Below are 27816 nucleotides of genomic sequence, written 5' to 3'. Positions count from 1 at the left end.
AAAAAAGAAAAGGCCATTCTGAACGTAAACTGTGCCAAACACATCTAGGATTCCATTCCTCACTCTGTCATCTCAGACCTGCCACAGAGTGTCAGTGCCGGGAGTAAATTCATACCAAGAAACTCACTTACACGTAAAGCCTGTCCTTCAGTTGTGGACCTTCCAGCAGATGATTGCACCCGGACATGATCGCCTCACAGATATCGTCTCCATGAAAACGAGCTTATGCTGGATGAGCAAGCGTTTCTGCCAATTCCCGCGTTCATCCTTGGCTTCCATCAATATATTAGTCTTCCATCTCTGCAAGAGAGAAACTGTGAGTGAGAAGCGGCAAGATAAACTTACGGTTAAGCTCTTCTTTCTAGTGCCGAATCCGTCCCCATCATAGCATTGACGCGATAGCTGTTCTTTCTTCACAAGCCCATTCCTTTTCCACAACAGGACATCTGAGGCAAAGCTTGAGCTCATTCTGTAGCCGTCTGGGGGTACCGACATGAACAAGCCTGCTAGGATTGCCTGCAGCATAGGCCGCTCATTCAAGCTCTTGTGAAACGTTGATGTAATCAGCCCAGCATAGCGCAAACCATATCTAACTGCATTCCCCACAGCAATTCCCAAGGGTGCTGTCTCAAACGTCTCGGTGTATTCCGATGGAAGTTCCATCTTATTCCCGTTCGGCATCTCCTCGCTCGCTATCCACGTCAGGAATGGGTGCTTAAACTTGACCGTCTCTGCATCACTCGACCTCTGGAGCAGTTCGAGGCCAACATCCATTACGGACTTCTCTTCCAGAGTCGCTAGTGGAGATTGGAACGAAGCCCTTCTTCTTCTTCTTCTTCTTCTTCTTTGCCGTCGCTGCCATGAAGTCCTTCCACGTTTTGTCTTTGGTGTGGCCCCCGCTTCTTCTTCTTTGCCGTCCCTGGCATCGTCTTCCGCTGGTGGAGATTGGAACGAAATCCTTCCACGTTTGGCATTTGGTGTGGCTTTATGTTTCTTCTTCCCCTTTTTTGCATGCTCTACCGCAGGAGCTTGGCTGCTTCGAGGCCTCAAACCTTCTCTCCTGGGAGCAGTGGAGCTCGACTTATCCTGTGCAAATGATCCTTAGCTAGTAAAATTTAGAATTACACATCGTTACCTTTGCACTCTTTATCGCGTGAGGCCGAGTGATGATCCAGGGGAAAAAGCCTCTTGACGAAGCCTTTTACGTCAAGGGTTTGACCTCGGTTGGCTTTTATACCAAAACTCCAGATTCTTATCGATATAAGACTTTTTAACACGCAAGAGCATGACATACAAAGAAAAGAGAGAGAAAAAAATTGACAGAAATAGCTACTAGAAGGAAGAGAGATCGATCACCTGTCTCCACTTCGTTGGAAATCTGCAAGAAGAGAAGAAGAAGCTCAAGTTTTTGACAGGAAAATGTGAAGGAAAGCTTGTCACCTGAGTGAGAACCTTGGCTTCAATCACTTCTTTCGCAGTGCCACCGTTTTGTAGCAACTCGGGAAGAATCTGGAGAGCAAATCTGTTAGCAAGACATGCTTCTTTCCCGATTTTTCCACCGATCGTTCCCTCCTAGATGAGACCAACGAGCTCCGCCAAAAAGCTTGGAGAGATTCTTACGTCCAAAATCGAGAGCTTTCGATGTCTCCCATTATCAAGTTAGCTGCATTTTTCATGTCAGCACCTTGCTCCAATGTATTATCAAAGTATTCCGACACCTGGAGAAGAAAAGCAAGGATCATTTTCCCGATTAAAAAAAGAAGAAGAAAGAACTTACATTCTTGTCGTCAGCCAGCACAAGAACATCCTGCATGCTGGAGCGTCGTGATCCTGATAGTCTTCCACCACTGAACAAGCTTTCCAGCGTCCTCTTCGATATGAACTCTAGTGATTCCAAACATTCGGTGACCACCACCATACTCCACCGGAGAATCCACCTCGATGCTTCCATGCCCGGCGATCGAGATATCAAACTGCGAGCTCTGGTACCCTTTGGGAAGAAGTACTGCCTGCGATCGAATTTGGAGCGCAGCGAGAGATCGCAGTTGAGCGCCAGGCGAATTTCACGACCTTCTCGTTGAGAACCGGGAGAGCTCCTGGCAGTCTCACCGGGCATACATTGCAATTGGGCTGCGCGCCATACTGCCAGAAGCATCCACAGAAGGCTGGTGGCCGTGACGAGATCCCAGCCTCGAAATCTTGCAATGCCGAGGGGATTTTGCCACTGCTGCTTGCCTGTTTGGTCGCCACGGAATGAGCATCGGATTTGGAGAGCAGACCTCAGCATTCTTGGCTATGAATGGAGAAGAACGATGGATTCCCAGCTCCCCACTGCCATCGCTCCTGTTCTAGGGCAGGCAAAAACTTGAAATAGATCCGACGGTGCAGATAAAATTCCGGGCGGGAACAAAACGAAGATAACCTCGTCAAAGAAACCTCCGGGGAAACACGAGCTTGAAGATGTAAGTGACGAGCTTTACTGGCGGTCGGATAGAGCTCCCCTTGAAAAACGCTGGATCCACTGCCGTGGAGGACTGGAGGAAGAGGAAATTCTCTCGACCAGCTCGTTCTACCTGTGAGAGCCAGAGAAGAACAAACTTAAGATCACTCGAAAATCGTGAACGATCAGTACCTGGCACTGGCAAAATTCGATGTTGGTCATAGTGAGAAGCACCACAAGTCCACTGTTGAGTAAGTTGATCTTACACTGCGTCACTGTTAAGAAGTGGAAAAGCTTCTGGAAGAACGCCTTGTGTTGATCTGGATCGCTGATGCTCCTGAGTGGAAAGTTCAAGACGATGCACTTGACTTTCGTCCAGTCTGGGAGCTCTCTCGCTTCTTCCGCGGAGGAAGTAACCAAAGACGATGCGTTGAGCCCCCAAAGGATCTGGATTCTCGAAGGCAAGTCCAGGATCACGGTGGAGAGAGATGGATCATACTTCTCTGCTTCTAGCTGAGAATCTTCGTTGCAAGCTACTGCGATGGATGCAGTAGCAAGATCTTGCAGCTGATGGATATAAGACAGTGCCTCCCTTCCAAAAAATAGCATGGTGCCCTCCAAGTTTCGAGTGGAAGAACACAGCACCGTAGGAAACTGAGCTACGTCTTCGTCAAGCTCAAGATGATTGTCCCAGCGTGGAACATCCGAGTCGTGCTTATATCGACAATGAGCACCATAGCGACATCCCTGGCATACAATCGCTTGAGAATAATGCGAGTTAAAAAGCTGACACTTACATCCCCGGACAAGAAAAACTTGCATACTGGCGTGGAAGAGACGGAGTGTGAGAACTCACAGCCGTTTCCTTTAGCGCAAAAGCCTCCACGGAAGTACACGCACTGCACTTTCCCTTCCTCTTCTTTAGGAAAATGGATCAACTCGTAATTACTCTGCGGTTCTAAGTATCTTGCTTGAGTCTGAAACAGTGGATCGTGTGTGTTGCAAAACCAAAGCACGGGTTCAAACAAGTTACCTCCACAATGATCTTCAGCAAATCTGACTGGTTATTCTCGTTGTGGAAGCTCCCATTTGAAACATACGGAAGTCCCAGGCACGACTCGTCGTCTTGGCTATGAAAGCAGAGGTGCTGGAAGGAGAAAGCCGTATAATAAGATGGAGGTCCTGTTAGAAGCTTTATTGACTGTGGTCTCCACCGATGTATAACTTCTAGCACGCAACTAGCTGCCTCAAAAACAAAGCAAACATCAAGTTTGATTCTAAACCTGGAAGACTTACAGAGCTCAGCGACAGCGTTGAGTGAAAACAAAGAAAGGTGATGCTGTTTGCAGAATTCCTTCTCCGACTCCTCTCCATGAACGGTGACGATCGTTGAGGATAAAAATTCGTGCGATAGCTTTTGCCACCGATAGTTGTCCTGTGTGAAAAACATCAAGGAGAGGCAAGGAAAAGAAACAAACGAAGTCGTACCTTCAAGACGCACTGCCAGAATTCAAACGCGCAGAGGTTGCCAAGAAGAGCAGCTTGACGAGATTGCCTGACACCATTTTGTGATTCCTGGAAGTACTGAAAAGAATAGTGTGCTGTAGCGCTAGCTCCGAAAGGTAGGATAATCGGACTCGGCGTAGTGTCTAGCACAGAAGCTATGACAGCACACTCATTCAGGTACCCGCGTTCGCAGCCCTCCATGACAAGCATAGAAGCCTCCAAAGATAGTGGAAGAGACGCAAGTATTCGTCCATATGGAGTCGGCAACTTCTTCCCTCTAGCATCGCGCTGTAGAGCGTTCAGTGCTTCAAGTGACTCCAAAGCATCATAAACAGTGTCTGGATGCGGTGGATTCAGGCATTTATCGAAGAATGCTGGAAAAACAAAACACAAAAGTTCCGATTCAGGAAACGAAGAACAAACTTGAGACGTACCCAATGCATCATTCAAAGCTCGTGCTTCAGCACAAAACAGTGACAGTACTTGCTTTCGTAGAGACAAGAGCTGCATTGCGGGAACCTCAAACTTGTTGAATGTCACGTACATTGTTCGTGGCACCATGCGAAAGACAGTACCATCGCAGGTACGCCCTGTGCGCCCCTTACGTTGTTCGGCCTACAGTTGAAAGGAGAAAGATACGGTGTCTGGCTGGAGGACAAAGACAACTTCTCACCTGTGAGTTCGACTCCCAGACAATCCGGGGAGCGTCTCTCTTCATTTTCGAGTTCCAAAACACTTCTAGGCAGCGGCATGAGTCGATGACGAACGATGCTCCCGGTATTGTAATTGAAGACTCGGCGACATCAGTCGCAAGAATCACCTGAAAGAAAAGAAGGATTCAGAAAAAACAAGACGGAGAATTAAGGAAAGAAAAGACCTTCCTCACTGAATGGTACGCCTCTATTGCTTCCAAAGATTGGTCGATGTCAATGCTACTGTGGAGCACAAATATCTCCACATCCAGTGCCCGTTGCGTGAGGAGAGACCACTGCTCTTCCAAGGCACGATAAGTTGGCAGGAAGACCAGAATTCCCTTCTTGCGATCAGGCTCATCTTTGTGGATGTGAGCGATAAGATGGAAAATCAGGTGCTGTATCTCCATCCCAATATCAGTCCCGGTCTTAAAGGGAGAGGGGTTTTGCTCCAACGAGTTCATTACAGACAAGTGCTCTTCCTTGTTTCCAAGTTGTTGCACGACCTGACAGAGGATGGTTAAAAATAAACGCGAATGAAATATAATATACAGAACCTGGTCGAGATACTTCACGCTGCACTGGAACAGATGTTGCTGGATCTTCGAGGCCAAGTTCGAGACAGCCACCTTCTCAACTGTTTCGCCAAGCTCGGCAAAATAGTTTTCGTAGCGTTTAAAGTCAGCGGTGGCAGACATGAGTACCAGACTATGGCAGCAGCAATCACATTAGCAAGAGAATTCCAGAAACAAAAAGAGACAAAAAGAAGCTCACCGTGTGTTCTTGTTCCAAAAGAGCAAGATCTTGACGCAACAAAGAACCATATCTGACTCCACAGACCTCTCGTGGATTTCATCCAGTATGACCACCTTGTAGTGAGAAAGAGCAGCCACACCTTTGGATTTGATCTCCTCTAGAAGAACACCGGCAGTCTGGAAGACGATTTTGGAGCTGGAAAAATACCGTGACATCTATGATCAAAAGAAAGAACCACAGAACTCCAACAACTCGAGGAGTTAAAGGAAAAAGTTCCCAAGAACTAAACATCAAGGAAAGACTAGAACTTTCAGAACGATCGAGCATTTACCGGGAACTTGTCCTATTCATCTGACCAATGTGAAATCCAACTTCTTGTCCAAGCTCGCAGCCTCGCTCCTCGGCCACCATTTTGGACACGGCGACCACGGCAAGCCTTCTCGGCTGCGTGCACAGAATGGGGGCGAACCCTTCCTCGATCAGCATTTGCGGGACCTGCGAGCTCTTTCCTAGACCCACATTCCCTTGCTAAGCTCCGAAAAGAGGGGTAATCCGAGCAAAGAAGAGGCAAACCTGAGCCAGTCTCGGCGAGGATGATCGTGACCCGGTTCATCTCCACCTTCTGGACGATCGTCGCCTTGAGGCGCCGCACGGGCAGCCGCCTGGATCGGAAGCCCTCCCCATCGTCCGCCATGCAGCGGGCGCGCAAGAAATCTTGCTCCACAATCAAATTCCTCGTGTTTAGGGTGAAAAAAATGAAAGTGGATATTCCCGACACTAGCTTTGGTCATTTTTAAGGTTAATTGGTTTAAAAGCCAACCTAAAGGTGAAATGACGGCACCAGGAATATTATGGTGCTGCTAATATTCGATTAGTCGGGTACGACTACAAATTTTTCATGAAAGTGAATATTCCCGGCACCTAATTGGTTTAAAAGGAAACCTAAAGGTGAAATGACGGCACCAGGAATAGCTAATAGTCTGTCTTAACATCGACTAAAACTTTTTCATGTATCTCCAATTGCTTGTGGGCAATTTCGCAGTCAGTACATTGGCACGGAAGCTTGTCCTCCCATCATTCTCACATCCTGTTTTGCTTTGACTTCCACCTTTGTGTCTGAGGCTGGCCTATTGTAATTTTGAGTGATCCGCTTGATCCACGGATGTTCCAAGATCTGGGCTGCCGTCAATCGTTTTTTCTTGTCCAGATTAAGCATCCCCAGCATCAAATCCTTGGCTAACACTGGAACCCTCGACCAGTCGAAGAGAATAAGGGGCAAATCTTCATACCGCTCCAACTCGCTGAGAACCTGAGGTGTTTGAAGCTCTTCATATGCAATCTTTCCCGTGAGCATTTCGTACAAAGTCACGCCCAGCGCCCAAATATCACAAGATTCTTTGAACCTTTCCCCGGGGGGCATGTACCGCGCGGTTCCACCGCGCATCAACGGCCCCTTTCCCTGCCCCTCCTGCCAGGAGAGGCCAAAATCTGCCACCTTTACCTCGCCGTCATAGCCCACTAGAATGTTTCCCGGTTTTATGTCGTTGTGAGCCATCCCTAGGGCGTGCATCCGCTGCAACGTCTCCGCCACCTTCGCCACCACAAGCGCCGCCTCGTCCTCGCCCAAGGGAAGCCTCGAGAGGAGTGTTCCTTCGCACAGCTCCATTATGATATGGCAGAAACCCAAGTCACGCACAATGGCGACGAGACGAACCACGCCTGGGTCGTGCCTCAGTTGGGCCATGATCTTGAGCTCTTGCAGTATGAGTTTATCGTCGCCCATCATGCTGTTCGTCTTGCACGCAAAGTGTTTCCCATCTCTCAAACGGATCACCTCAAACACCGTCGAGAATCCACCCATTCCTATAGTCTTTGTTACCTGGAACTTGTCTAGCAGATTGGGGAACAACATCTCCATCGTCTTTGCGTTCATCTCCATCTCCCTTTTCTCTGTTGCAAGAAAATGCCAAACCCTAGAGGATAGCCTTTAGCTTTAAAGGTCACATAAGCCACCTTTTCTTCTGAGCTGCGAAAACTGGTTTAAGGCTTTACAATTTCTGCTCTTTCCGATGTTGCGCTCACCATTATCGTTCTTTAACTTCCATTCGAGTGATTTTCTTGCTTGTTGCCAGGAATGCCTTACCCTAAAAAATTCCATACTAACTGGAGGTATGGGAGGAGTTCATCGACAGGGCGTCAAGTAAGCCCAATGTTCTATACTTTTGTGTCTTTAACTTTGTTTTTATTAAGCTATGGACGTGTCCTCGGACTTGACAGAACGGTAAAATTCCAGTTGCGGTGGTTTGTGCAGTCAATTCTTGACATTCCACGAGCACTTGACTACCGCATGAGTGTTTTAATATGAAACAATTTGCAGGACCGTTGTTAGCTACTCAACTGATGAATTTCCAGCATGTTTTACTCCTAACAGTGGCTGCAAAGCACCTTGCCGAGCAGACAGCGTGGAGGAATGCGCAGACATCATAGGTAAGCTCTAGCCATCGTGGTTATCGATTCTAACTTGACACTGCAGAGGCAAACACGAAGTTTGGATTGGGTTCAGGCATTTTGATTGGGTACCCGCAGAGCATGCAGCGGCAGCTAAGAACGTAGAATCGGCATTGCATGAAGCAGAGAACATCTCAGTGACTTCGCTCTTGGTATTCGTACGTGTTGTTTTTTTTCAGAGTATTGCTGGTAATTCTGTGACGCCATTCTTGCTCAAGCGCATCAACGAGCTCACTGGAGGCGATTCATTGGCTGCAAGTATCCTTTTGTTTGGTAGTCCTCCTTTGGAAGTTTTTCTTTGCTACAATTGACAGATATCCAGCTCGTGAAGAATAATGCACTCGTTGGTGCGAAGATCGCAACGGCTCTGACAACAACTTCACTAAATCGTCTTGACACTCGGCCCCGATTGGTAGAAATGTCGTCCACAAAACACGTACGTGACAACACTGTTTCTTTTTCTCATCTGTTGGGTTCACCACTCCTTGCCTGTTTTTTTTCTTTCTTTTTCTTTTTCTTTTCCTGCACAGGCTTTCAACAGATTATACTTCCCGCGGCATGTCGCTAGTGGCAACGGACAAAACACCACAGCTGTTAATGCCAGACACGGAAAAACTGATTTACTTGAAAGTGAGGTAGAGACGATCAACATCAACACGTTTATTGGTTTTGAATTTCGTCTTGCTTTGCTGTGTTGGATTACAGGTGGGCAACAAGCTCAGTTTTTCTCACGAGAAACTTCTTGCCAGGCAGCCACACAGCCAATCCTCTCTTGCCATTCGAGCCTCGCTCGCGCAGAAGCTTCCTCCTATGAACAAAATATAGCGACCTTACTCTCTCTTGAGCTGGATCTTAGTAAGCTTCCAACTCATCCTTCTTCCTATCACGCGTTTATTCCGCGGCAATGGCAACATCTATAAATCTCCATCACCACTCCAGTGGCAACCATTGCAAACTCCATCCCCAGTATTCGAAGCTTCATCCCAAGCCTTCGATCATACAAGTCTTCTGTTCCTGCCAGGAGTTTCGATCGAGTAATGGGTGCTCTCAAAGTCATTGCATTGCTATTGTTGGTCGAGCTTGCGCTCTCTGCTCGTCTCCCACCAAAGTCAGATGTTTCTTTCTCTGAGAACTACTATGTCCGATGGGCTAATGATCATACGCGAGTGCTCAACGGTGGCAGCGAAATGCAGCTTGTTCTCGACAAGGCTTCAGGTAACAATCCCTGTCTCAAGCTTTTCTTTTGCTGATCAAGTCCTGTTGCATGATAGGTGCTGGATTTGGGTCCCGCAGCAAATACTTGTTCGGTCATATCAGCATGAAGATCAAGCTGGTTCCCAAAGACTCTGCTGGAACTGTGACGGCATTCTACATGTCCTCGGAGACAGACAAGCACGATGAGATCGACTTTGAGTTCTTGGGGAACGTTTCCGGGCAGCCATACATCGTCCAGACCAACGTTTTCGCCAATGGCGTTGGAAACCGGGAGCAGCGACACTACCTCTGGTTCGACCCCACTCAGGACTTCCACAGCTACTCCGTCCTCTGGAACACGCAGCAGATCATGTAAGTTTTTTGCGAACACTTTTCGATAATCGCTCAAACTGTGGTTTTGGTCCCTCAGATTCTACGTGGACGATGTCCCTCTGCGTGTCCACAAGAACAACGAAGCCATCGGGATCCCATTCCCAAAGAGCCAGCCAATGGGGATCTACTCGAGCCTGTGGAACGGAGACGACTGGGCTACTCGCGGCGGGCTGGAGAAGATCAACTGGGATCACGCTCCATTCGTGGCGGCGTACAAGGGATTCAGCGTGGATGCTTGCGCCGGGGGTGTGGAGTCGTGCAGCGCTCCCAGGGGCAACTGGTGGGAGCAAAAGGCATTCCAGCGTACCGACAAGGAGACCAAGAGCAAGCTCAAGTGGGTCAAGGACAACTACATGATCTACGACTACTGCACCGACAGCAAGAGGTTTCCGACGACTCCCGCGGACTGTGGCCAGTTTTGAGGGCTTCCATGTACTTACATTCTTTTGTACAGCACTATTCTTTTGTAATAGAAAATGGTCTTTTATTTTTTCATTTGGGTTCTTTCACACATTAGTTTAGACAGCCAAGGACGACCATCCAGGTAATGAAGAACACCAGAGTTTTGTTCAGATTGTCACATGGCTTCCAACATGTCCAGGATCTCAAAGAGGAAGATTATTTTGCATGATTTGACGTAGTTTCATCACTTCGAGAATGGTGCTTGCTACTGGTAAATTTAGAGGCATCTTATTTCGCTGCCAAGCAATTCTCCAAATTTTAGGATCGTTTGGTAGACTCTAGACCATGGACAAAGATGGTTTCATCAGACATTATTGACGTAAAAGCAAGCGTGATGCCCAACATCGAGAAAAAGAATCTTTTACGAACTATGCAAAGAAACAAGAAGTCGGGGATTAAGGCAACATGCATTGGGTGGGAGGAACGCTGAGCCTAGCGACCATCACAGCCAGAACTATAAGAACAATCGTCCACAGGTGGCCAAGTGGGCGATGTGAAATCGCAGGGAAAAGTCAGCCTTTGAATTATAGTAGTAAGCAAAAGCTGAGTTTGGTTGATATTTTTTACAGGGTTTTAGTTCTGCGTGGTTTTTTTTTATGCCTATGCACCCTGTATCATCACCTTGTAGCCGCACTTCTTGGGAGACTTCGGTGATAAAACGATGTGAGAGCGACAAAACACCCCCCTGTTTTTTACTGTAAGCCTTTCAAGGACTTGGTTGTGGATTACTGATCTCAGAACGGCAGGGGAATCTTGAGGACACTGATATGGTAATATTCATATCAGCGGTGTTTCACTTGTACATCGATCCCTGCTGCTCTTGGAACGCGAATTGCTGCCTTAGCATGTGTTTTAGCACAGTCTTTTACAGTTGGTTGGATAATATTTGTTTGCAGGGTCTAGAGCAGGGCAGATTCAGGGACCACAGCAAGTACTTCATTGCAGTCATCCTCGACAAAGTTGCTCATGAAAAAAAGGTGGCAAAGGTGATTCATAAAGTCGTTACACGGAAGAATTAAAAATGCAGCAACCCGACTTGATAACTTTAATAAAGGCGAGAGCATCAGATATTTTTATACACATGTATACAGTTCTTTAGGAATTTTAGTAAAATTGGCTGACCCTAAGCACCGTTGACTAAATAGTCATCGGCAGTTTGTCTAGCTATTACAAACCCATCTATCACGAGGTCCTGAGCGGTGCCAAGCGCTGGTCGCCCTGAGAGCAGCGCTTGTGTAGAAGCCTTGCGAGAGACAGGTGTCTACGCTTGTGGCGAAGTGGAGTGGACGACGGACGAACTCAGGGGGATCGCAGTCAGTTGTCTCGGCTCGTCTTGCGAGGAGATCCACGCGAGTTTGAGGCATGGAACAAGAGAACTGCTCAAAAGTTTGTATGAAGAAGGGCATTCTCTCAAGACGCTTCTAATGACATCGTTTTGGCGCATCACACTTTCGCAGGCAAGACCTTGTTCTTACAGGTTTAGATCATCACTACTCGCCTCGAATCAATGTACGTTCTCTTTGACAGTTTTTTCTCAGCTTGTTTTGTGTTTTTGCTACTTTTTTTTTCTGTAGCGCCAAGGATTGCAGGGCATGAACTCCATCATAGTTGAGGTGGTACAATCGATGCCATATATCACAACATTGCTGGATGTGACGAGTTATGGCCGCTCGTAGTCAAAACTGCTGCTCAGCCCGCTCTTAATTTGGTCAACAAATAATTTATTCGAAGATCGCGGCCTTCTCTAGAAATACCATTACTCACCTTTGATTTTCTCTCCTCGTCACAGGCTTAGTATATAGTGATCTACTCTTCCATTCCTTCCTTCAGTATATCCTTCCAGTCCTTCCATATTCCTTTAGTGCTGTTAAAACATTTGGATGAATTGTAATAACATAAAGTATTAACTTTCATGAACAAAGATGGTGCAAACAGAAAAGGAGACATCACAACTGAATGGTTCCGAGTTGGAAAGTTACTCCAGGTCTTACCCTCATAATCCAGAAAAAACACCTTATTCTTATCCGGAATCATAAAGGTTCCCTTGTAGAAACAAGAAAGTGTTCCTCGATCTGCTACTATAGCCACAATGAAAAACTGGGGTGCTGTTGTTACCACCCAATTGGCCCAACCAGCTCCCATGGATGATGACCACTCGATGGACCATCTCATTTCTTCCATGTTGAAGCTCAAAACCCCCTGATCCGAAGAAAAATAAGCTTTGCTGTTGGCCATCCCCACTCCATATATGAGATGAGCCAGGAAGGTAATCCACTTGGTCCCACACTCTTCTGCTATACAGATCCAGTACCGCTGCATGGACGGTTCCAATACCAGGGCAGAATGAAGACGCAGGAGTATATGCTTGAAACCTCTTTTGAAAACCCAGGTGTAACTGTAGACATCCTGACGGACTCAATCCTTGTGTGCTTCAGATCCAGCAACAAACGGGTTGCAGCTGTAGATTTCCTCACCATTTCTAGTTATACCCAAGACACGCGAGAGTGGTATGCTGCATAAAATTTCACAAATCCTAGTGAATTTACAGGATCTTTCCATTGTTTGCACACAGTTTTAATGCGGCAGTGCAAAACAACTGCAGGCAAGCACTTAAACACCTCCTGCTCACATGATTCTATGGAAAGTTGATGGCACCTTAGTGGGGAGCCAGTACAAGTCTTTAGAATTTGTTAATTCGCAAATCTCCTCGATATGAACTGGATGCGTGGGGTCTAGGTGAGTGTTTCGATTACAATTGTTTTCTAGAAGGGTCCCTATAGGATGCTTGACATACGAGCTATTCTTGATGTAAAAAACAGAGGAGTTACGAAACACAGCACCAATTCCCAAGGTTTGTGTGCTGGAAGGATAGTGGTATTAACATCACTTTGCAGAACTTGTTGCTCAATTATCAAAGGTTGTTCTCAGCCCCACGATGCTTCAAAGTTGATAGAAAACAGCAGTAATATTATCGAGCACTATTTTCTATTTACTCGGTTGGATGCGCAGATTTCTTTCAAAATAAACTTCTGGAAACAATTCCGGTCGGTCGACGCAAAGAACAATAACCTGTGAAAAAAATGTCAGTCACCTTACAAATAAGGATAAAATGCAGAACGACGGTGCAGAGTTGCCAATCGAAAACTTGCCAACGGCTGCTGCGGACCCAAATTCCATAACTGAAGCCACCATTGGAAGAATCTGGTCGTGAAAAACTGAGTCCAGTACTATCAGGGAATTTCTGTACCTTTTTCAAAACTATTTGACGAGGATACTATTTGAGCCAGTTTATTCAAGTGATCAGTATGGAAATGCTTTTCCATCTCAACTCTTGGATGAGCAAGTTGAGTTGTGCATTCACTCGAATTTAGAAACTAAAAATGCCTGCACGGGCTTTTATCGCAGCGACTGGTTTTTAGGACACTTGTGCGTTGCTACGGGAACTAACGTTGAAGTTTTTGCACTAAAGATATCTCTTTAGTCTCCATTGTAGGACCATTATGACCGCTATTCTGAAAGCAGTTAACCATTACAGGATCTCTGTTGAAACACTTATCGAAATTGCAGGTTCCTTTTTCTCTTTTATTTTTCTTAGTCTCTATTCCTTGTTTGAGGTTGATGAAGAACCTGAACACTGCCTTCTTAACGTAAGTTCTTGTTTTGTTCTTCAAATAAAGTTACATTTTTCATGCAAGAGTCTTGATCAACGCATTCACGGTGAGGGCTCTAAGGGATGGATTTGCTCATGCAAGGGGTGCTGGTATGCATTTAAGCTCTTCCCTGACAAAGTATAATGGCACAAGCCAGTAACTACCAGGTGCTACCCAGCCTTGTCCATCTTATATTCTAGTTGCTTAACTGGTCCAGTGATGTGAGGACTAAAGCCTTTGAAGCTATTTGTCTGGAAGCATCACAACAAGGTCAGCATTTTCTACATAGAATTAACTTTTCAAAAATCTACTTTGGAAAGTATAGAATTGGCACAAGATGTGTGGTGTTAAGAAGGGCACTCATACATATCTACTATATGTCCTGCAAGTTGTTTTTGAGCTGGCTCGAGTGAGAAACTTTTACATTTTACCTTTTTATATGCTAAGAATGCATTTTTACAACTTTATATAACTGCTGGCAAGAAGCAGATTGAACTGTTATGATTAAGCCTTGCAGTTCATATTTACTTTAATTCTCTTCTTTCCTTGTTTTCTCAAGAGTATTTAAAGATTCGAGATTAGGCTTGTCACATGGCAGAAAGAAAACATGTATACAAGATATATGCTCCATTTGATTTGAGTTTGGCTTTCTTGCGGGATCCTATTGAAAGAGCACGTGGAAATTGTTTATAGTTTCAACAATCCTTATCAATTGTCAATTTACATGAAGCTTTTCTAGCATTACACAAATGTAAATTTATTCACTATCAGATTCTTGGCTTACAATTAGAATTGTCTCACATGGGGTTGATCAATTTGTTACTTGGATCAGTTTTCAAGTGCCTTTCTTCACGATTGAATGTTGTTTATATTTAAGTTGTTTTTTCCCCTCTTGCTAGGAATGAATGTACAGGTGGAGGACTAGTATCTTGTGTTAAAAGAGACATCAGGGTTCTTTGGAACTTCAAGATATATAGTCTTCTTGTTTGTTTGCTTTCTCCCCTTGGTTCTCACTATTTTGGCAATGTAGTGCTCACAAGCTAGTGATGGCAAAAATGAGGAGCCAAACTCTAGATTAGTGATGTACAACTTGATTAGCATTATAATATCTACCAATTCTACTTCCTTCCAAATTTTTTTTCCTCCATTTTTTTGGTTATTATTTCCTTTTTAGTTCCTAGATGAACTCTAGATTTCCTTTGGGTGGCCAATTGCACTTGATCCACTGTAAGCAATTGTTAGTTTTGTTTTCAAACTTTCTTTCCATCTAATACATCATTATTTTCTTTCAGTTGGAGGGAAAAGTAAAGCATATGCTGCCTCTAGACACTCCACCAATGGATTTATAGAGCCATTGTATATCTGATGGCAAGTAAATCATTGAATGGAAAAAAAAGTAAAATGGAAAAATTTAGTTGTTTATAACTTTGGTATTAAAACTATTGGTTTATAGTGAAGGCCATTTTAAAATCGTTTCATGTGCAATGCCAACAAACACTTTATATGAAGGGGGGATTGCTTACCAGCTTGTCTCAAAGGAGTCCATCCAAAACTACTAGGTTGAGGAACTCCATGAACATGCACTTTACAAGCTATATATGGATGAAGATGAAGATATTGAGAATTGTTGTTCTTTATAGCTAGATATAAAAAAAATTGCTACAAAACTTTTTAGATATTAAAGTGAATTAGATTGGCAAGATTGAAGATTTTATACATCCCTAACCTGATTATTGATCACTCTTCAGAAGAAAGTTTGGGGATATGACCAATCTTCTGAAGTCAGCATGGAACACTATTGTTTGCATGTATTTCAGGTGGTTCCCCATCCAGCATCACTAACCAAACTAGTCATTGAGTATCACAAGGAGTTTGTGAGGATTGATCTAGTGTCTTATGAGATTTAGAAATATAAAAGATCTTATGTGGTGCTTAGTTTCAATTTGGATTTGGGGAAATAAAAAGGGATGATTTTTGGATCTAGTAGAGATATCAATAGGAGTAGAGAGTGTGTCATACAAAATGAATCCACACAATTCTCTCCAGTGCCAATTTTGGAAAAACTTTATAGAACAAAGCTAACTTTGAGATAAAAGAGGTTTACACCTTCTGAGAGGCAAATAAGCCCTAAGCTATTCATGCTTAAGTATTCAAGTTATTTTGTTATGAAAGTGTGTTTTTCCCTTAAGGACATTTTTATAATAAATTACCAATTTAACCACATTGAGATTGTATATGTAAGTTTCTATAAAAAGTGATGATTCTTTATAGTCATCTTTAGTGCTATATGTTTCTCTTGATAAGTTATAAAGGTTTTTTTAACAAATTTAGGACCCTATTAAAAGTAAAATCCTCTTGAGCTATAATATAGGCTTTGGTTTCCTGATAAAACTATACATATTGACTGTGATAAAGAGCTAAAACAAGTCCCTTTTGCAAGCATTTGCATGAATCTTTAAAATAGTTAAGTTTATATTTTATCAAAAACTTATTTAACTAATAATTTATAATTAAGTTAAAACTTTGTCGATAATGTGCTCCCCATAGGGGTGCAGATATAGAGAAACTTCATATACTGCTACTTCCCATGATACCTGATGATCACCCGATGCGCCTCGTAATTTAATTTTGATTGAGTAGCATTTGCAAGTAATACCTTATAAATACACATACACTAAATACTAAAACTCTTTATATATAATTATTTTATTAAATTAATATTTTTAAAAATAAATATCTTAACTATTATAGATAAATATTATTATCACTTCAATCATGATCTAAAAATATATAAAAATTTAATTTTTTTATATTTATATTCTTTTGTAATCTTTATTCTCAAAAAACATTTTATCTAAAAAACAAGAAAGTCATATTTGACACTATACTATATATTTCCTATATTGATTATGTACATAATTGAAAGCTATAAAAAAATCATTTAATTATTCAGTGATTAACTAAATAGTTTATATTTTTAAATGTTATGTTAAAATAAATATACTATGTTATTATAAATTTATTTATTTAGTAATATTTAGTATTTAATTATTTATTATCTATCCCATAGTCATATAATCTTGATTGATATATAAATATTAAAAATCTGAAATTTAATTCTATATGCCATATCTTTTATAGAATACTTTAAAATTTGAATTGCAAGTGGATTTTAAAGCCACAAATATTATCTACATGTTCATATTTTATGCCAAAAAATAATAAATCTATATAAATTAAAATTTGAAAAAAAATTCATTTTATACTTCATGCATCTCAATGATTGTGGTCTCAATAGATCTCTGAATGTTTTAAGAGCTTAAAAAGGAAAGGGTTTTTTAATTTAGCCTAAGTATTTACTGCTAAAATGAAGCTTGAGAACTTAGACTACATTATTGATGAGAAAAACTTCCAAATTCGTAATATAAATAAAGTTCTATTCAAACATGATGCTACTAATCATGTAATGAATTTCTATTTTCAATTACTCTGAAAACAAAATTCTATAGCAATACTATGACTAAGTTGGGGAGATTATAGCACAAATTGTGCAAGATCTCATGGTTGATAAGTATGGAATGACAAAACTAGAGCTTCTACTTGAACAATTATCTATAGAGGGCCAGGCTAAATGTCTTATATTTCTGTCTTCTAATGCATCAATTTCTAAAGTGCTGCATATTTGCATTTGTGGAGCAGGAAAAATCAAGTGAGATACAGTTAATATATAAAAAATTTAGTTGTAATATTGACTTTGCATGGTAGGTTTATAGTCTCACAAAGTTTGCATAAATGTAAGTATGATTATTCAGATTTTTGGTCAAAAACTTCTTAAATTCAGACTGGTAGCGTTCTACCTTTTATTGGTAAATTTATATTACAAGGGAAAAAAGTCATATTTTCTTTTTGTCCATGCAGAATGGGCACATAAGCGAGATTTTGCTGTTTTAGTCCTTAATCCTAACTATAACTCAACAGAAGAGGTAAAGAAAACTTCCTAGTACTAAATATTATTGAGCCCTTTGCAGGGAATAAAAATTTCAGGCAGTGATACACGCTCCAATCATATTATATATATGTGTGGGATAACATTTGCATGAACATTCCTGCAAAAAAGCTAGCTTTTGTTGCACATTCTTGCGGTGGATACAACGCTTGTGAGCTTATTAGACAACGAGGTTACACAAATTTTTATTTTTATTTTATGTTCAATCTGGATACCATTCTACTCAAACCCTTTGTCTTGCCTCAGAGTCAGAAGTTCTCCAAAGGCTAAAATGCATTGCTTTTTCTGATACATCTCATCACCTAGAGGTAAGCATAAGCTTTGCATATGTATGGTTTTTATGGTGGTGATCCTACAGAGACTTTCAAGCATTGCTCGAAAATTTGTGGTGCAAAACTCTGCACGCTGGGTTTCAAGTTCTGCTCCACTCGGGTCACTCATCAAGAATGCCTCTGTCTTGGGTCAAAGTCCTGATAAACAACAACAAGAAGCAAAAGATCAAGACACCAAACATTCAGTCAGCGGGGCAAAGAAGAACAAGTGTTCCTTACTCCTGTGTGGATTATTTGTCCACTCGCACAAGCAGGAAGACAAGCGTGGTGAGATGCTGCGGCAGTACCTGGGAACGATTTCGAGCGCGAGCAACGCAGAGTACAACTGCATCGAATTGTCAGCAGGCACCGAAGACCACTCGTACACGACAGTTGAAGCAATGCCGAAGATTTGCGAGTTCCTTGAATCCAAACTTGAGCTTTGATCATCCTTATTTTCCAGCTTTTGAGAGTTTTTTTTTTGTAGCAAACAGTCGATCATGGGCATTTCCGAGCTCGGTACCTATGCAGCGTTTTGAAAACTCAATATCTGGGGGACTCAACAAAACTACGAAGATAATACCTCCAGGAAACCATCACTTCACTGGTGATCGTGATTGTAAAATTCGCACAAGCTCCAGGTAAGTCTTCGACAGAGGAGCTTGGATCACACCTAAGAAAAAACCATGACTAGATTCATATGAAAACATGTCTATACCTGTATTGTTCGCAGTGGCACGTTGGATCCTTACCGTAGCGACCGGTAGAATGTGGCTCTGGAACTCTTTTGTAACCGCGTATGTACCATCATCTCCCATCTATGAATCGGTCACATTAGAGAAAAAGATTTACGAGAAATTACCTTCTGTGGATACAGCACCAAAACCGCAAGGAGGTAGTACTCGCTGGAGTCCACGTCGGCGTAAGAGGTGCAAACGAATGGGTCGCCACTAAACCAGTATCTGTTCTTACTCCGAGCGGCAACCGTGGCGAATCCACTCTCGAGGATGGAAGAGATGTTGGTGCTCGGAGTGCCATGGTAGAGGAGGAGAATCCAGTCGCTCAACTTGTGGTACTGAAAACCTGTAGACTTCTCCAAATCGGCAGCCGTGATCTTGGCTGCAAACACATTGATCAAAGTTTATAAAATTGGTCGAGAAAAAATCTCAAAAATCTCATCCTCTTACCGAGCTTTGGCTGGGCACTAGCAGCGCCGAGGAATGCTTGCTCGAACCTTTTGTACACCAGGTAGTCCTCCTGGCCAAGGAAAGGATTCATCTTCACCTCGATTACCCTGTTGTCGCCAAAGAGGGTGCCCTGGACCATCTTCACCACGAATGCTGCGGAAATCAGGAAAGGAAGCCCTCGCAGCGTGGAAATCTCAGGCATCGCTTGAATCCCTGGTTGCGGCGGCTGCTCTACGGCTGGCTCTAGGGCCGCATCGAGCTGCGAGAAACAGGATGAAAGATTTCGACCTTAGATCGATGAAAGAAGATGAAAGAAGCTGCGATCGATTGGAAATCCCTGGAAACCTTTCCCTTGTAGCAGGATTTGAGCAGCGCCTTCGCCCTGGCGATCATCGCGTCTTCTTTCTTCCTGCCCTAGAGTCTCGTGAGCGCCAAAACATTTCATTCAAATGAGTAAACACGTTGGAACTAGGAATATTCAAAAACAAAGACAATGTATATTCTGGTCAACCAAATTTATTGACTTTGCAAATTCTTTTGATCAAGCTATGAACAAGACTTTGGATGGATCATTTTTGCTGCGCGATGCAAACATCTCTGTTCTTGTGCTGGAGCCATGGCTCGTGATCACGACCCGGACTCGAGGACAATCTCTGGAGATGCTGGAGACGATTTGGAGAAAGAGAATTTCCCAATTTGATGATCTTGTATCTTGCTATAGATCACTCCATCACAGCCTGAAGGTCGACGAGTCGTGAGATCCGGTGGAGCTGGATCGGCTGAGCGAGGATCCACACGACGAGGGACATCGCGAGGGAGAGGGCGTGAGGTGCCGCTTGATCTCGGAGAATGCTGAGGCGATGGAGTGCGCCATGGAGGCCGCGATGGCGGCCTTGATTTGCCCCCTTCTGGGCACCCTGTGCTTGGCCCTCGAATTCTTGAGCTGCTCCTTCTTGAGAAGCTCGATCACTGCCGCGGCCGAGGACCCATCACGCAGATTGCTCGAGATTTCCATCGAATCGATCGATAGAGCTCGGAAGAACACGAAGAGAGCGAGAGAGCGAGAGAGAGGTAATGATGGAGAAGAGTATGGATAAAAACCCCCGCTACCAAACAGTTTATATATACTAGTGGCTTTGACCGGATGAAAGTAATATCGCCAAGGTAATTTTGATCACGTTGATTGCTTCGAGAATTTAAACTTGGAGTGGAGTGGAATGCAAGTAACGTCTTGGCCAGGTGCATTCATCATGATAGGGGCGAGAATGAGCTGGCGAAGGTTCCCTGCAGCACCAGAGGAAGCTTCTCGGAGGCCTGCCAATTCAAGCACGTGCCTCCACAGGCCTTTTGTTTTGGCCTAGCCAGACAAATCTCGTGAGATCTTATTGCCTTTTTAAAAAATCATTTGAAAATGCACCCACTAACCAGTGGCCACCACCTCTTTAACTTTTCCTTTTGTTCCTTATACATAGACGAGACGAAGTAGAACAACAATAGCTGGGCTGTTGACTGTATCAGTCAAACAATCAGGCAGGGAACACCTAGTGAAGTCTGGATTTGACTAAAACTCCCCTAGAGAAAAATTACACATTGACCAATTGCATTGACACAGAGAACAATCTTACTGACTGGATTGACCGGGTTGTAGACTGTGCCGGTCAAACAATTAACCTCGTGAAATCTTGAAACTCCAGGCTTCTAGACAAATCTGACACATTGACTCGTCATCTAATGCGAGACGACTCTTTCAGATATGCTTTAGTCTTTCTCACTAGGTTGACTAAGCCGCCGTTCGGTCATCCGATCAATCTGCTGCTGTGATCTTCATCCTCGCCCAGATCTCCCGATCTAGAGCTGCAACATTTGCTGGAAGAAAAGGAGAGAGCTCGAAAGGAGCCGGAGCAATCGCTGGCGGCGATGGATTCCTTGACCTGGGAACAGAGCGAGCAAACAGATTGGAGGAGTGACGAAAAGATAGCCGCCTTGACATGCCCGCGCTTTCGTTGCCGCCGCCGCCGCCGCTGCTGCTCCCGACCCATGGATGAGTTGCTCTTTGGATCCTGATCGCTCCACTCCATTGTTTGCTCCAGCCCTAGTGAGCTTGTTCGGAGATATTCCCCGAAAACTTGCTAGAGGGTTTACCTTCTGTTTTCCAGCTGGCCGTGATGGATTGTTTATAATTCATGGAAGCATCCGAAGGTGTCTAGAAACGCTCGTGCCGTCAACGGTCGTGGTGCATTGAAATGAAAGGTGGTGGCTTTCGACCAAAAAGGAAATTTGGCGCTCACGTTTAGTTAAGTTTTGGGAGTTTGGGCTTAATAAGCTTTTATAGATTTTACTGCAGCCACCAATTCTACGTCGTCCTGGTGAGTCTCCAAAATCTCCTGACCAACGCACCTGAGAGAGATCGATAAATGAAAGATTTTAGAATTTGCGTGTGGAAGTTCTTACTCAATTAGATAGCACGCCGTCTCGGCAACAGCCGCGCGTACTTCCAAGTCCGCGACTTTACAATGCAGCTTCACGGCCTGCTCCCAGATACTGCTCATTCGGAACATTTGCGAGATTGTCAGGAAATAAGAGAATGCTAACACGAACCTGTTTGCAAGATGCGGTATTCGGACCCAAGTGTGAGTAATCACAGCCCGCAAGCAAGAAAGAACCTACGCGAAGAAAAAAAATTGTCATCAGGACGAAGGAACGTAATTTCCGTTGAATTCTCACCAGAATGGACGTCCTTTTGTCTCCAGTGTCAAGCCAGTAGAAGAGAAGAGCGAACAGTCTCTTGAAAAGAGCGACCAACACAAGACCCATCGCCTTGAGTTGAGGTCCGATCTCTTGGAGGAACACATTCGTTTTCTCCTTGTCGTCCGGATGCCTCTCAAGCTCACCCAGCATCTCAGCCAGGATTTTCCTGTACCTGTGTGGATGCCTTAGAGATTTTTCCTGATCAAACTCAAAAAGGAGCTTTCGTCTTACCAAGGCGAGCGGGATTCCGTCCTTCTATACGCGTCACAAGGCGAACAGCAGTTTTCACGACCAGCGGCCACAACTCGTCGCATCCAGCGATGTTTTGACATACGGCATCGAGTAGAACGTCTTTGTACCACCTCAGCTCGGTGGAGTTCATGCCCTGCTCCAAATGGAGACAGCATTCCAATCCTTGGCGCTACAGGAGAAAAAAAAAGGAACAAGCTGAGGAAAAACTGTAAAAGAGAATGTACCTTGATTGGAGGTGAGTAGTGATCTAAAGCTGTGAGAACACAGGGCATGATAATTTGGCAGTGCTTGCCGAGATGAGGATGGCCAATCTACAAAGAAAGATAATCCAAAAACTTCCGACTTTGAGCTAGATGGAGAACAAAGACTTACCTGCGAAAGTATCCAAGACATTTGATGCGCCAGAACGATGTCATTTGAAGCGTCTCGAGAAGAATGCCCTTCTTCATACAAGCTTTGAGCAGTGGCCTCTCTTGTTCCATGCCTCAAACTTGCGTGGATCTCCAGCAAGAGTTCTCGCAAGTGATCCAAAACCAGCTGCTGCCTAGACGAGCCGAGACAATCGATCGCACTGACTGCAATCTCCCTGAGCTCGTCCGTCGTCCACTCCACTTCGCCACAAGCAAAATTAGCGAGCGTAGAGATCACCTCTCTCTCGCGAGGCTTGTCCCATTTCCCAGACACAAGCGCTGCTCTCAGGGCGACCAGCGCCTCGCGCGACGACGCCAGGAACTCGGCCCTGGCACCGTCTTGCTCCTGGCTGCTCGCGTAGGACCTCGTGAGCTCCCGCGGCACTCTGAGCGCCTGAGGAGATGGAGTGAGAATGAAAATCCAATGCGCATTACCTCCAAGAGCCGGGAGATCTCCTGGGGCTCACGATCGCGCGTTCCCTCCATAGCTAAAGAAACCCTAAACAGCGTTAACTCGGAATAGATAAAATATTGATAAGATATAATTATGTTTTAAACTACGTTTAGGGTTTAGACAGCAATGGAGTGGGAGAACCCCGACACGCCCATCCTTCCCTCGCATTACATCATCGTGGGCGGTAAGAAAACGATGGAATTTTCTGGCCGTGAGCTAGCGCCTGCATTTCATTGTGTCACAGGAAAGCGATTCGTGCTACCGTATTATTTCGAGTTCATTGCTCATGTAAGTGGTTTCTATCTATCTTTTTTTTCTGGCTCCCAGTTCATTGCGCTTGTAAGTGGTTTGGAAAGAAAACCTTCTCTCCTTTTTTTGTTTCTCCGATTTCGAAAGAAAAACTTGATTTTGATCTCTCTTTTTCTCGTTGCTCAGGTGAAGCAGCGATGGTCTGGAAAGACAATCGTGGACATGTTTGCCGACGAATTCAGGCAAAGGCCGTATGAGTATTATGTGAGTTTTTCCTTGGAAAGCAAAGATCAAACCTGGCATTGTTCTTGCAGGTTGATGCTGTTCGATCAGGCCGGATTTTGTTAGAGGATAAAAAATGTGAGAGTGAATATAGAGTTCGAACGACACAGAAACTGAGCCACTTTGTTCACAGGTGCTTCACATCACTTCTAAAGTCCTTCCATTGATTTCTAGTCTGCTTTCCCATTTTGATAGCCAGGCATGAGCCACCGGTTCTGGCCGAGAGTATTGTAATTCTCCACGAGGGACCCGAAGTTCTCACAGTATGCAAGCCAGCATCTATACCAGTGAGTGCCAAAAAATTCTACTACTTGCAAGGAAGAAAACTTTGAACACCACTATTGTTCTTCAGGTCCATACTTGCGGGCAGTACCGCAAGAACACTGTGCTTGGCATCCTGCAAGCAGAGCACAACACCGGACCTTTATTCCGTAAACTAGCTCTTTTCATGCTATTTTTCTTTCAACTCGTTTATTTTCTATCAGCTGTTCACAGGCTCGATCGTCTTGTTTCTGGGCTTCTTATTTTCGCCAAAAGCGCTGTGAAAGCGGACAAGTTTCGGCAGGACGTAAGCTTCCTTCGCTTTTTAAATTTTGCTATACGTCTTTGTGTGATGCTTGCAGATCGAGAATGGTAGAGTTCGCAAAGTATACGTTGCTAAAGTAACTGGCGTGTTTCCAGAAGAAGAGGTAAAAAACCGCTCTCGATGACGCTCTTGTAAGATTTTTCTCAGGTGGTGGTGAATGCTGCTGTTCATTACGATGCACGGGAAGGGAGGAGCACTGTGGAGGTAAACATCACAATTGTTAGCAGTTGCTTACTGCAGCTCTCACGTTTTTCAGGTTTGCGAAGAACAGGATAGCAAAGGGAAAGAAGCTTGTACGAGGTTTGTGCGTCTAAGCACGGATGGAGTGTCCAGCATCGTTGAATGCAAACCTCTGACAGGAAGAACTCACCAGGCAAGAAACTTAGTCTCTTGATTCGTTTGCTAAGCTTTTTCCTCTCACATTCTAGATACGCGTCCATTTGCAGCACTTAAAACACCCCATCGCCAACGACGATCTTTACCTTCATGAAAATCCTCCAAAACGCTCTAAAAGGGGTGGAACAGCAGACTCGGCAGCAAGGAGTGGCATGAGCCGCCAGCAACAGGCACAAGGTAAACAAACAAGCTCTTATCACTTCATTCTCTTCTTTCTTTCGAATGACACCTTTCTGTTGATCAGATTCCAGGAAGGTCGACGATGATCGAGAAGAACCAAGTTTTGAGACGGATCCACTGTGTACGCATTGTCCACGCTTGGGACCGTCGGGCTATGACGACGACTCCGACGGGCTATGGCTGCATTGTGTGCAATATTCTTGCGAGGAGTGGTCGTTTGAGTGCCCCCTTCCTGCATGGGCTAGCTAAACTCTTCCTAGACTTTACCAAATGACTGGAATGGATACAAACTTCAAGTCTTATGTTGGTGTCAACTTAAGATATCCATGTCGTTGACTGTACCTCTCCTTGCCGTTGACTATGCCGGCTCGCCGTTGACTGTTCTGGTCAAACAAACCAGACTAATTTCTAGAACCAAAGGGAAATAAAAACACTGTCAGCAAACAAAAACATAGCCAATACAAAACACTGATATTCTCTATAGTTGGTGGCAATTATGTAATGGTGTCAATGCGGGAGTCATGGTCGGAGAATCTAAAAGCTGAACTTGGAGTGATCCTGCGCATGAGCGGCGGCGTCGTGGGATCGTTGTCACTGTCGCTTGCCCAAGCTTTTTGATTAAATGGCATAGTTTGGATCATAGGTCTTAAGTGATTCCAACATATAGTTACACTCCCTCGATGTGAGTGCGGCCTGTGAAACGCCTGAGGCTCTCAGTCCGAGGCATGCTCTTGAGAACAGCATAAACTTCAGGCACAACTTCCTGGCATCGCACAAGCCGTGGCACTTCACTCCTCCCCGTGATCCGCAGCGGATCTTCGCGAGTCCTCTCCCACAGAGCTCCGAGACGCGATGCCCATCCACCACAAGCGGCACGCCTTCCCGCCATGGAGAACCATCCCTTCCGCAGATCTCTTCCCCAGCGGCTTGGTGACAAGGCCCACAACAGGTACATGCCGAGATTGGAGTTGTTTAAAAATTGCATCAGCCGGGAGTCGAACCCGGGTCTATTGCTTGGAAGGCAATTATCCTAACCGTTGGACTACTGATGCTTAGAGATGTTTGAAATTCGGAGCGATTTCTTTTACAGAGAAGAGGAGAAGAATGGTTCTGGGAATTCGAGAGAGCAGCACACAGCCAGATCGGAAGAGCGGAAATGGCAGCAGCTGTTGGACTATCCAGCAAAGTGGTCAGAGATCATCCAAGGTAAGCTAACACGACTCTTTTTCCGTGTAGAAATCTCCCAAGGATCCAGATTTCGTCCACGTCTTCACGTGGGAAGGCCTGTGGATTGATTCCTGCGGCTGCCCGAGCTGGGTGCCAATCAAGCTCGAGGCTCTCGGCACCAAAGATAGCTCTAACGTTCTTCCATCAGACCAAGAAACGCTCGAACTCTACTCAAGAATGCGAGAAAAAGGATCAGCTCCAGGCATTTCTTTGATCCCCGCAGCGCTCAAGGCTTGCAGCACTCTCAAGCAGCTAGAGATCGGCACGGAGATCCACTTTCGCTTGGACAGTGACGAAGCATCGCACGATTTCGTGGCTCTCGTCCATATGTACTCGGTATGTGGAAGCTTGCAAAGCGCTCGGAGTCTTGAAGGTATCAGCCAAGAGTTTTGTGATGTGACTCACATCAAGCTAGTAAATGTTGTAGGTAAAAACTAATTCTCTTCTTGCATTGTTCTAACGGTTTACTTGCAAGAGCGATAGGTTGCACACACTTTAAGATTACACAATCAAACTCTCCAAACATCATAGATTACTTTGACAGGAAGCAGCGTTATAGCATTATTCTCCAAGAAATCTCTGATGTGTTCCTAATTATCTACTATAGCTGGCCAGGTCAAATTGCTTGTGTTGTTTTTTCAGGGATCAAACTAAACTTACTGTTTCCATGTAGTGATCATGACATTTGAGTATGGACTATTCTACAACTTGCTTGGTGTTGCAAGAGCCAGAAATTAATGTGAATCAAGCCTTACTTAGTATCATTGAAAAAAAGCCATTCTCCTTTGGTGAAGCAATTATATAATCAATGATGGTAGAAAGTCCAAATTGCCCATAGGATCTCTGGCTTAGTCAAGTCAAGGAAATATGGAGAGAGTGAGTGACATGGTAGAAAAACAACACACTTGTGTTGAGCATAAAGAAGGTCAACTTTATCAAGAGCTGAGCAAACAATTTACATACCCGAGTGATATATATTGTTAAGGACCTAAACATATTGGGACACCCACCTAAGATCCCAGCCAAATTTCTGGATGCACTTCAGGCCAAAACATTGTCAAGAAGGGTACACTATGATTGTATAATGCAATTTTGAAAATATCCAAATTTCCCTGTTACACTGAGTTGATGCATTTACAAGCTCACATAAAACCACCAACCACCATGGCTATATCTCTTTTGAAATAAAAAAGATTTAGTCAAATTTCGTTCAAAAGAAGTTTAGATTGAGAGGTTTTTAGATGGACATTGTACACAATCAACAACAGAGCAAGTTTGAATGGAACTGCCAGAAATGCCATGCTCAACTTGACTGTTAGACATGGCTCCAACTGTCAATGGCAGAATTCTAAGGTGGGGATCATAACATAGTGAATTCTAAGCATAGCGATCTTTAACCAATCATCATTCCTATTACCATTACATGTTTTTTAAAGGTCATCTGACACCCAACTGGAAGCATTAGACTACAATACAATGGATGCAAATTGATTTCTTTATCACTCTTGGTCCCTCTATGCTTTACTTGAACAGAATACTACAAACAACATAATTTCTTGTAGCTTTGTGTGTTACCCTTTAAAATTGAATATTTAATAAGTAAATACTTTCAAATGCCCTAGCACCAGCGATAGGTTCTCCAAAATAGTGGAGGATTGAAGACTTGCGGTTCCATTAATCATGTTAAGCTCTCTTGACGAGGTCATGTATTGTAGTACATCACAATGAAAAGGATGCTCTGGCATGGAATTGAAGGGAGTTCGACATTCTTCCAAGTTATCTAGCTTTTGGGCCCTGGTAGCTTGTTGAGGCATGCTTATAAAAAGCCTCAATGCCTCTCTGGACACCTACTGGAGTTCCACATCAATAGCTCCCACTTTGGCATTCTTTCAGAGATTGTTTTGGCCTCCACGTGCCCAGAGTAGGC

The 27816-nt window shown here is 44.1% G+C and overlaps 5 protein-coding genes, 1 non-coding gene and 1 pseudogene across 7 annotated transcripts; 3 read left to right on the top strand and 4 right to left on the bottom strand.

Annotated features, from left to right (window-relative positions):
• Window positions 1–447: 447 nt before the first annotated feature.
• LOC9636785 (DExH-box ATP-dependent RNA helicase DExH8) lies at window positions 448–6120 on the bottom strand. Its single transcript, XM_024677653.1, has 16 exons — window positions 5968–6120; window positions 5726–5903; window positions 5413–5589; window positions 5196–5346; window positions 4824–5144; window positions 4620–4766; window positions 4381–4561; window positions 3929–4320; window positions 3737–3875; window positions 3474–3682; window positions 3238–3417; window positions 2633–3187; window positions 1778–2573; window positions 1441–1718; window positions 1136–1378; window positions 448–1086 (listed from the first exon to the last, which is right to left on the bottom strand). The coding sequence occupies exons 1-13, from the start codon at window positions 6086–6088 to the stop codon at window positions 2427–2429; spliced, it is 2898 nt and encodes a 965-aa protein (XP_024533421.1). The 5' UTR covers window positions 6089–6120; the 3' UTR covers window positions 448–1086; window positions 1136–1378; window positions 1441–1718; window positions 1778–2426.
• A 316-nt stretch (window positions 6121–6436) lies between these two features.
• Window positions 6437–7333, bottom strand: LOC9637449 (calcium-dependent protein kinase 19). The gene has a single exon (XM_002972731.2). It carries the CDS (start codon window positions 7331–7333, stop codon window positions 6437–6439), a length of 897 nt encoding a protein of 298 aa, XP_002972777.2.
• A 313-nt stretch (window positions 7334–7646) lies between these two features.
• On the top strand, window positions 7647–8727 carry LOC9637448 (annotated as a pseudogene).
• Window positions 8728–8782: 55 nt separating this feature from the next.
• Window positions 8783–9984, top strand: LOC9636784 (probable xyloglucan endotransglucosylase/hydrolase protein 5). The gene is made up of 3 exons (XM_002972954.2): window positions 8783–9117; window positions 9174–9468; window positions 9527–9984. The coding sequence occupies exons 1-3, from the start codon at window positions 8940–8942 to the stop codon at window positions 9909–9911; spliced, it is 858 nt and encodes a 285-aa protein (XP_002973000.1). The 5' UTR covers window positions 8783–8939; the 3' UTR covers window positions 9912–9984.
• A 10830-nt stretch (window positions 9985–20814) lies between these two features.
• On the bottom strand, window positions 20815–23003 carry LOC9637447 (uncharacterized protein At2g39910). The gene is given in 9 exon segments (XM_024678025.1): window positions 20815–21502; window positions 21557–21646; window positions 21704–21768; window positions 21830–22025; window positions 22085–22094; window positions 22097–22274; window positions 22330–22416; window positions 22478–22909; window positions 22951–23003. Coding segments are annotated over 9 exon segments (1191 nt in total). The 5' UTR covers window positions 23002–23003; the 3' UTR covers window positions 20815–21420.
• An 85-nt stretch (window positions 23004–23088) lies between these two features.
• Window positions 23089–24964, top strand: LOC112347303 (RNA pseudouridine synthase 7-like). Of its 2 annotated transcripts, XM_024678006.1 has the most exons (12): window positions 23089–23153; window positions 23214–23257; window positions 23405–23482; window positions 23533–23633; window positions 23700–23787; window positions 23853–23931; window positions 23986–24068; window positions 24124–24189; window positions 24234–24290; window positions 24343–24459; window positions 24515–24659; window positions 24727–24964. In XM_024678006.1, exons 1-12 carry the CDS (start codon window positions 23096–23098, stop codon window positions 24909–24911), a joined length of 1101 nt encoding a protein of 366 aa, XP_024533774.1. In that variant the 5' UTR covers window positions 23089–23095; the 3' UTR covers window positions 24912–24964. The 2 variants fall into 2 exon arrangements, with proteins under 2 accessions (XP_024533774.1, XP_024533773.1); XM_024678005.1 differs by having other exon boundaries at window positions 23853–24068.
• Window positions 24965–25642: 678 nt separating this feature from the next.
• On the bottom strand, window positions 25643–25714 carry TRNAG-UCC. Its single transcript has one exon. It is a non-coding gene; the product is annotated as a tRNA-Gly (tRNA).
• Between the last annotated feature and the right edge of the window lie 2102 nt (window positions 25715–27816).

The sequence above is a fragment of the Selaginella moellendorffii genome, unplaced genomic scaffold (genome assembly GCF_000143415.4).
Source record: "Selaginella moellendorffii unplaced genomic scaffold, v1.0 SELMOscaffold_20, whole genome shotgun sequence".
Classification (NCBI taxonomy): domain Eukaryota; kingdom Viridiplantae; phylum Streptophyta; class Lycopodiopsida; order Selaginellales; family Selaginellaceae; genus Selaginella; species Selaginella moellendorffii.
This window is presented reverse-complemented; position numbering and strand designations above follow the sequence as displayed.

Coding starts and splice junctions, on each gene's coding strand:
- LOC9636785 (XM_024677653.1), bottom strand. CDS start 6,088: ATGGCGGACGATGGGGAGGGCTTCCGATCCAGGCGGCTGCCCGTGCGG. Junction 5,347..5,412: donor TTTTGGAACAAGAACACACG/GTGAGCTTCTTT, acceptor CTGCTGCCATAG/TCTGGTACTCATGTCTGCCA. Junction 3,418..3,473: donor TGCTGAAGATCATTGTGGAG/GTAACTTGTTTG, acceptor CCACTGTTTCAG/ACTCAAGCAAGATACTTAGA.
- LOC9637449 (XM_002972731.2), bottom strand. CDS start 7,333: ATGGAGATGAACGCAAAGACGATGGAGATGTTGTTCCCCAATCTGCTA.
- LOC9636784 (XM_002972954.2), top strand. CDS start 8,940: ATGGGTGCTCTCAAAGTCATTGCATTGCTATTGTTGGTCGAGCTTGCG. Junction 9,118..9,173: donor TGTTCTCGACAAGGCTTCAG/GTAACAATCCCT, acceptor GTTGCATGATAG/GTGCTGGATTTGGGTCCCGC. Junction 9,469..9,526: donor TGGAACACGCAGCAGATCAT/GTAAGTTTTTTG, acceptor TTGGTCCCTCAG/ATTCTACGTGGACGATGTCC.
- LOC112347303 (XM_024678005.1), top strand. CDS start 23,096: ATGGAGTGGGAGAACCCCGACACGCCCATCCTTCCCTCGCATTACATC. Junction 23,154..23,213: donor GCATTACATCATCGTGGGCG/GTAAGAAAACGA, acceptor ATTGTGTCACAG/GAAAGCGATTCGTGCTACCG. Junction 24,291..24,342: donor AAGGGAGGAGCACTGTGGAG/GTAAACATCACA, acceptor CACGTTTTTCAG/GTTTGCGAAGAACAGGATAG.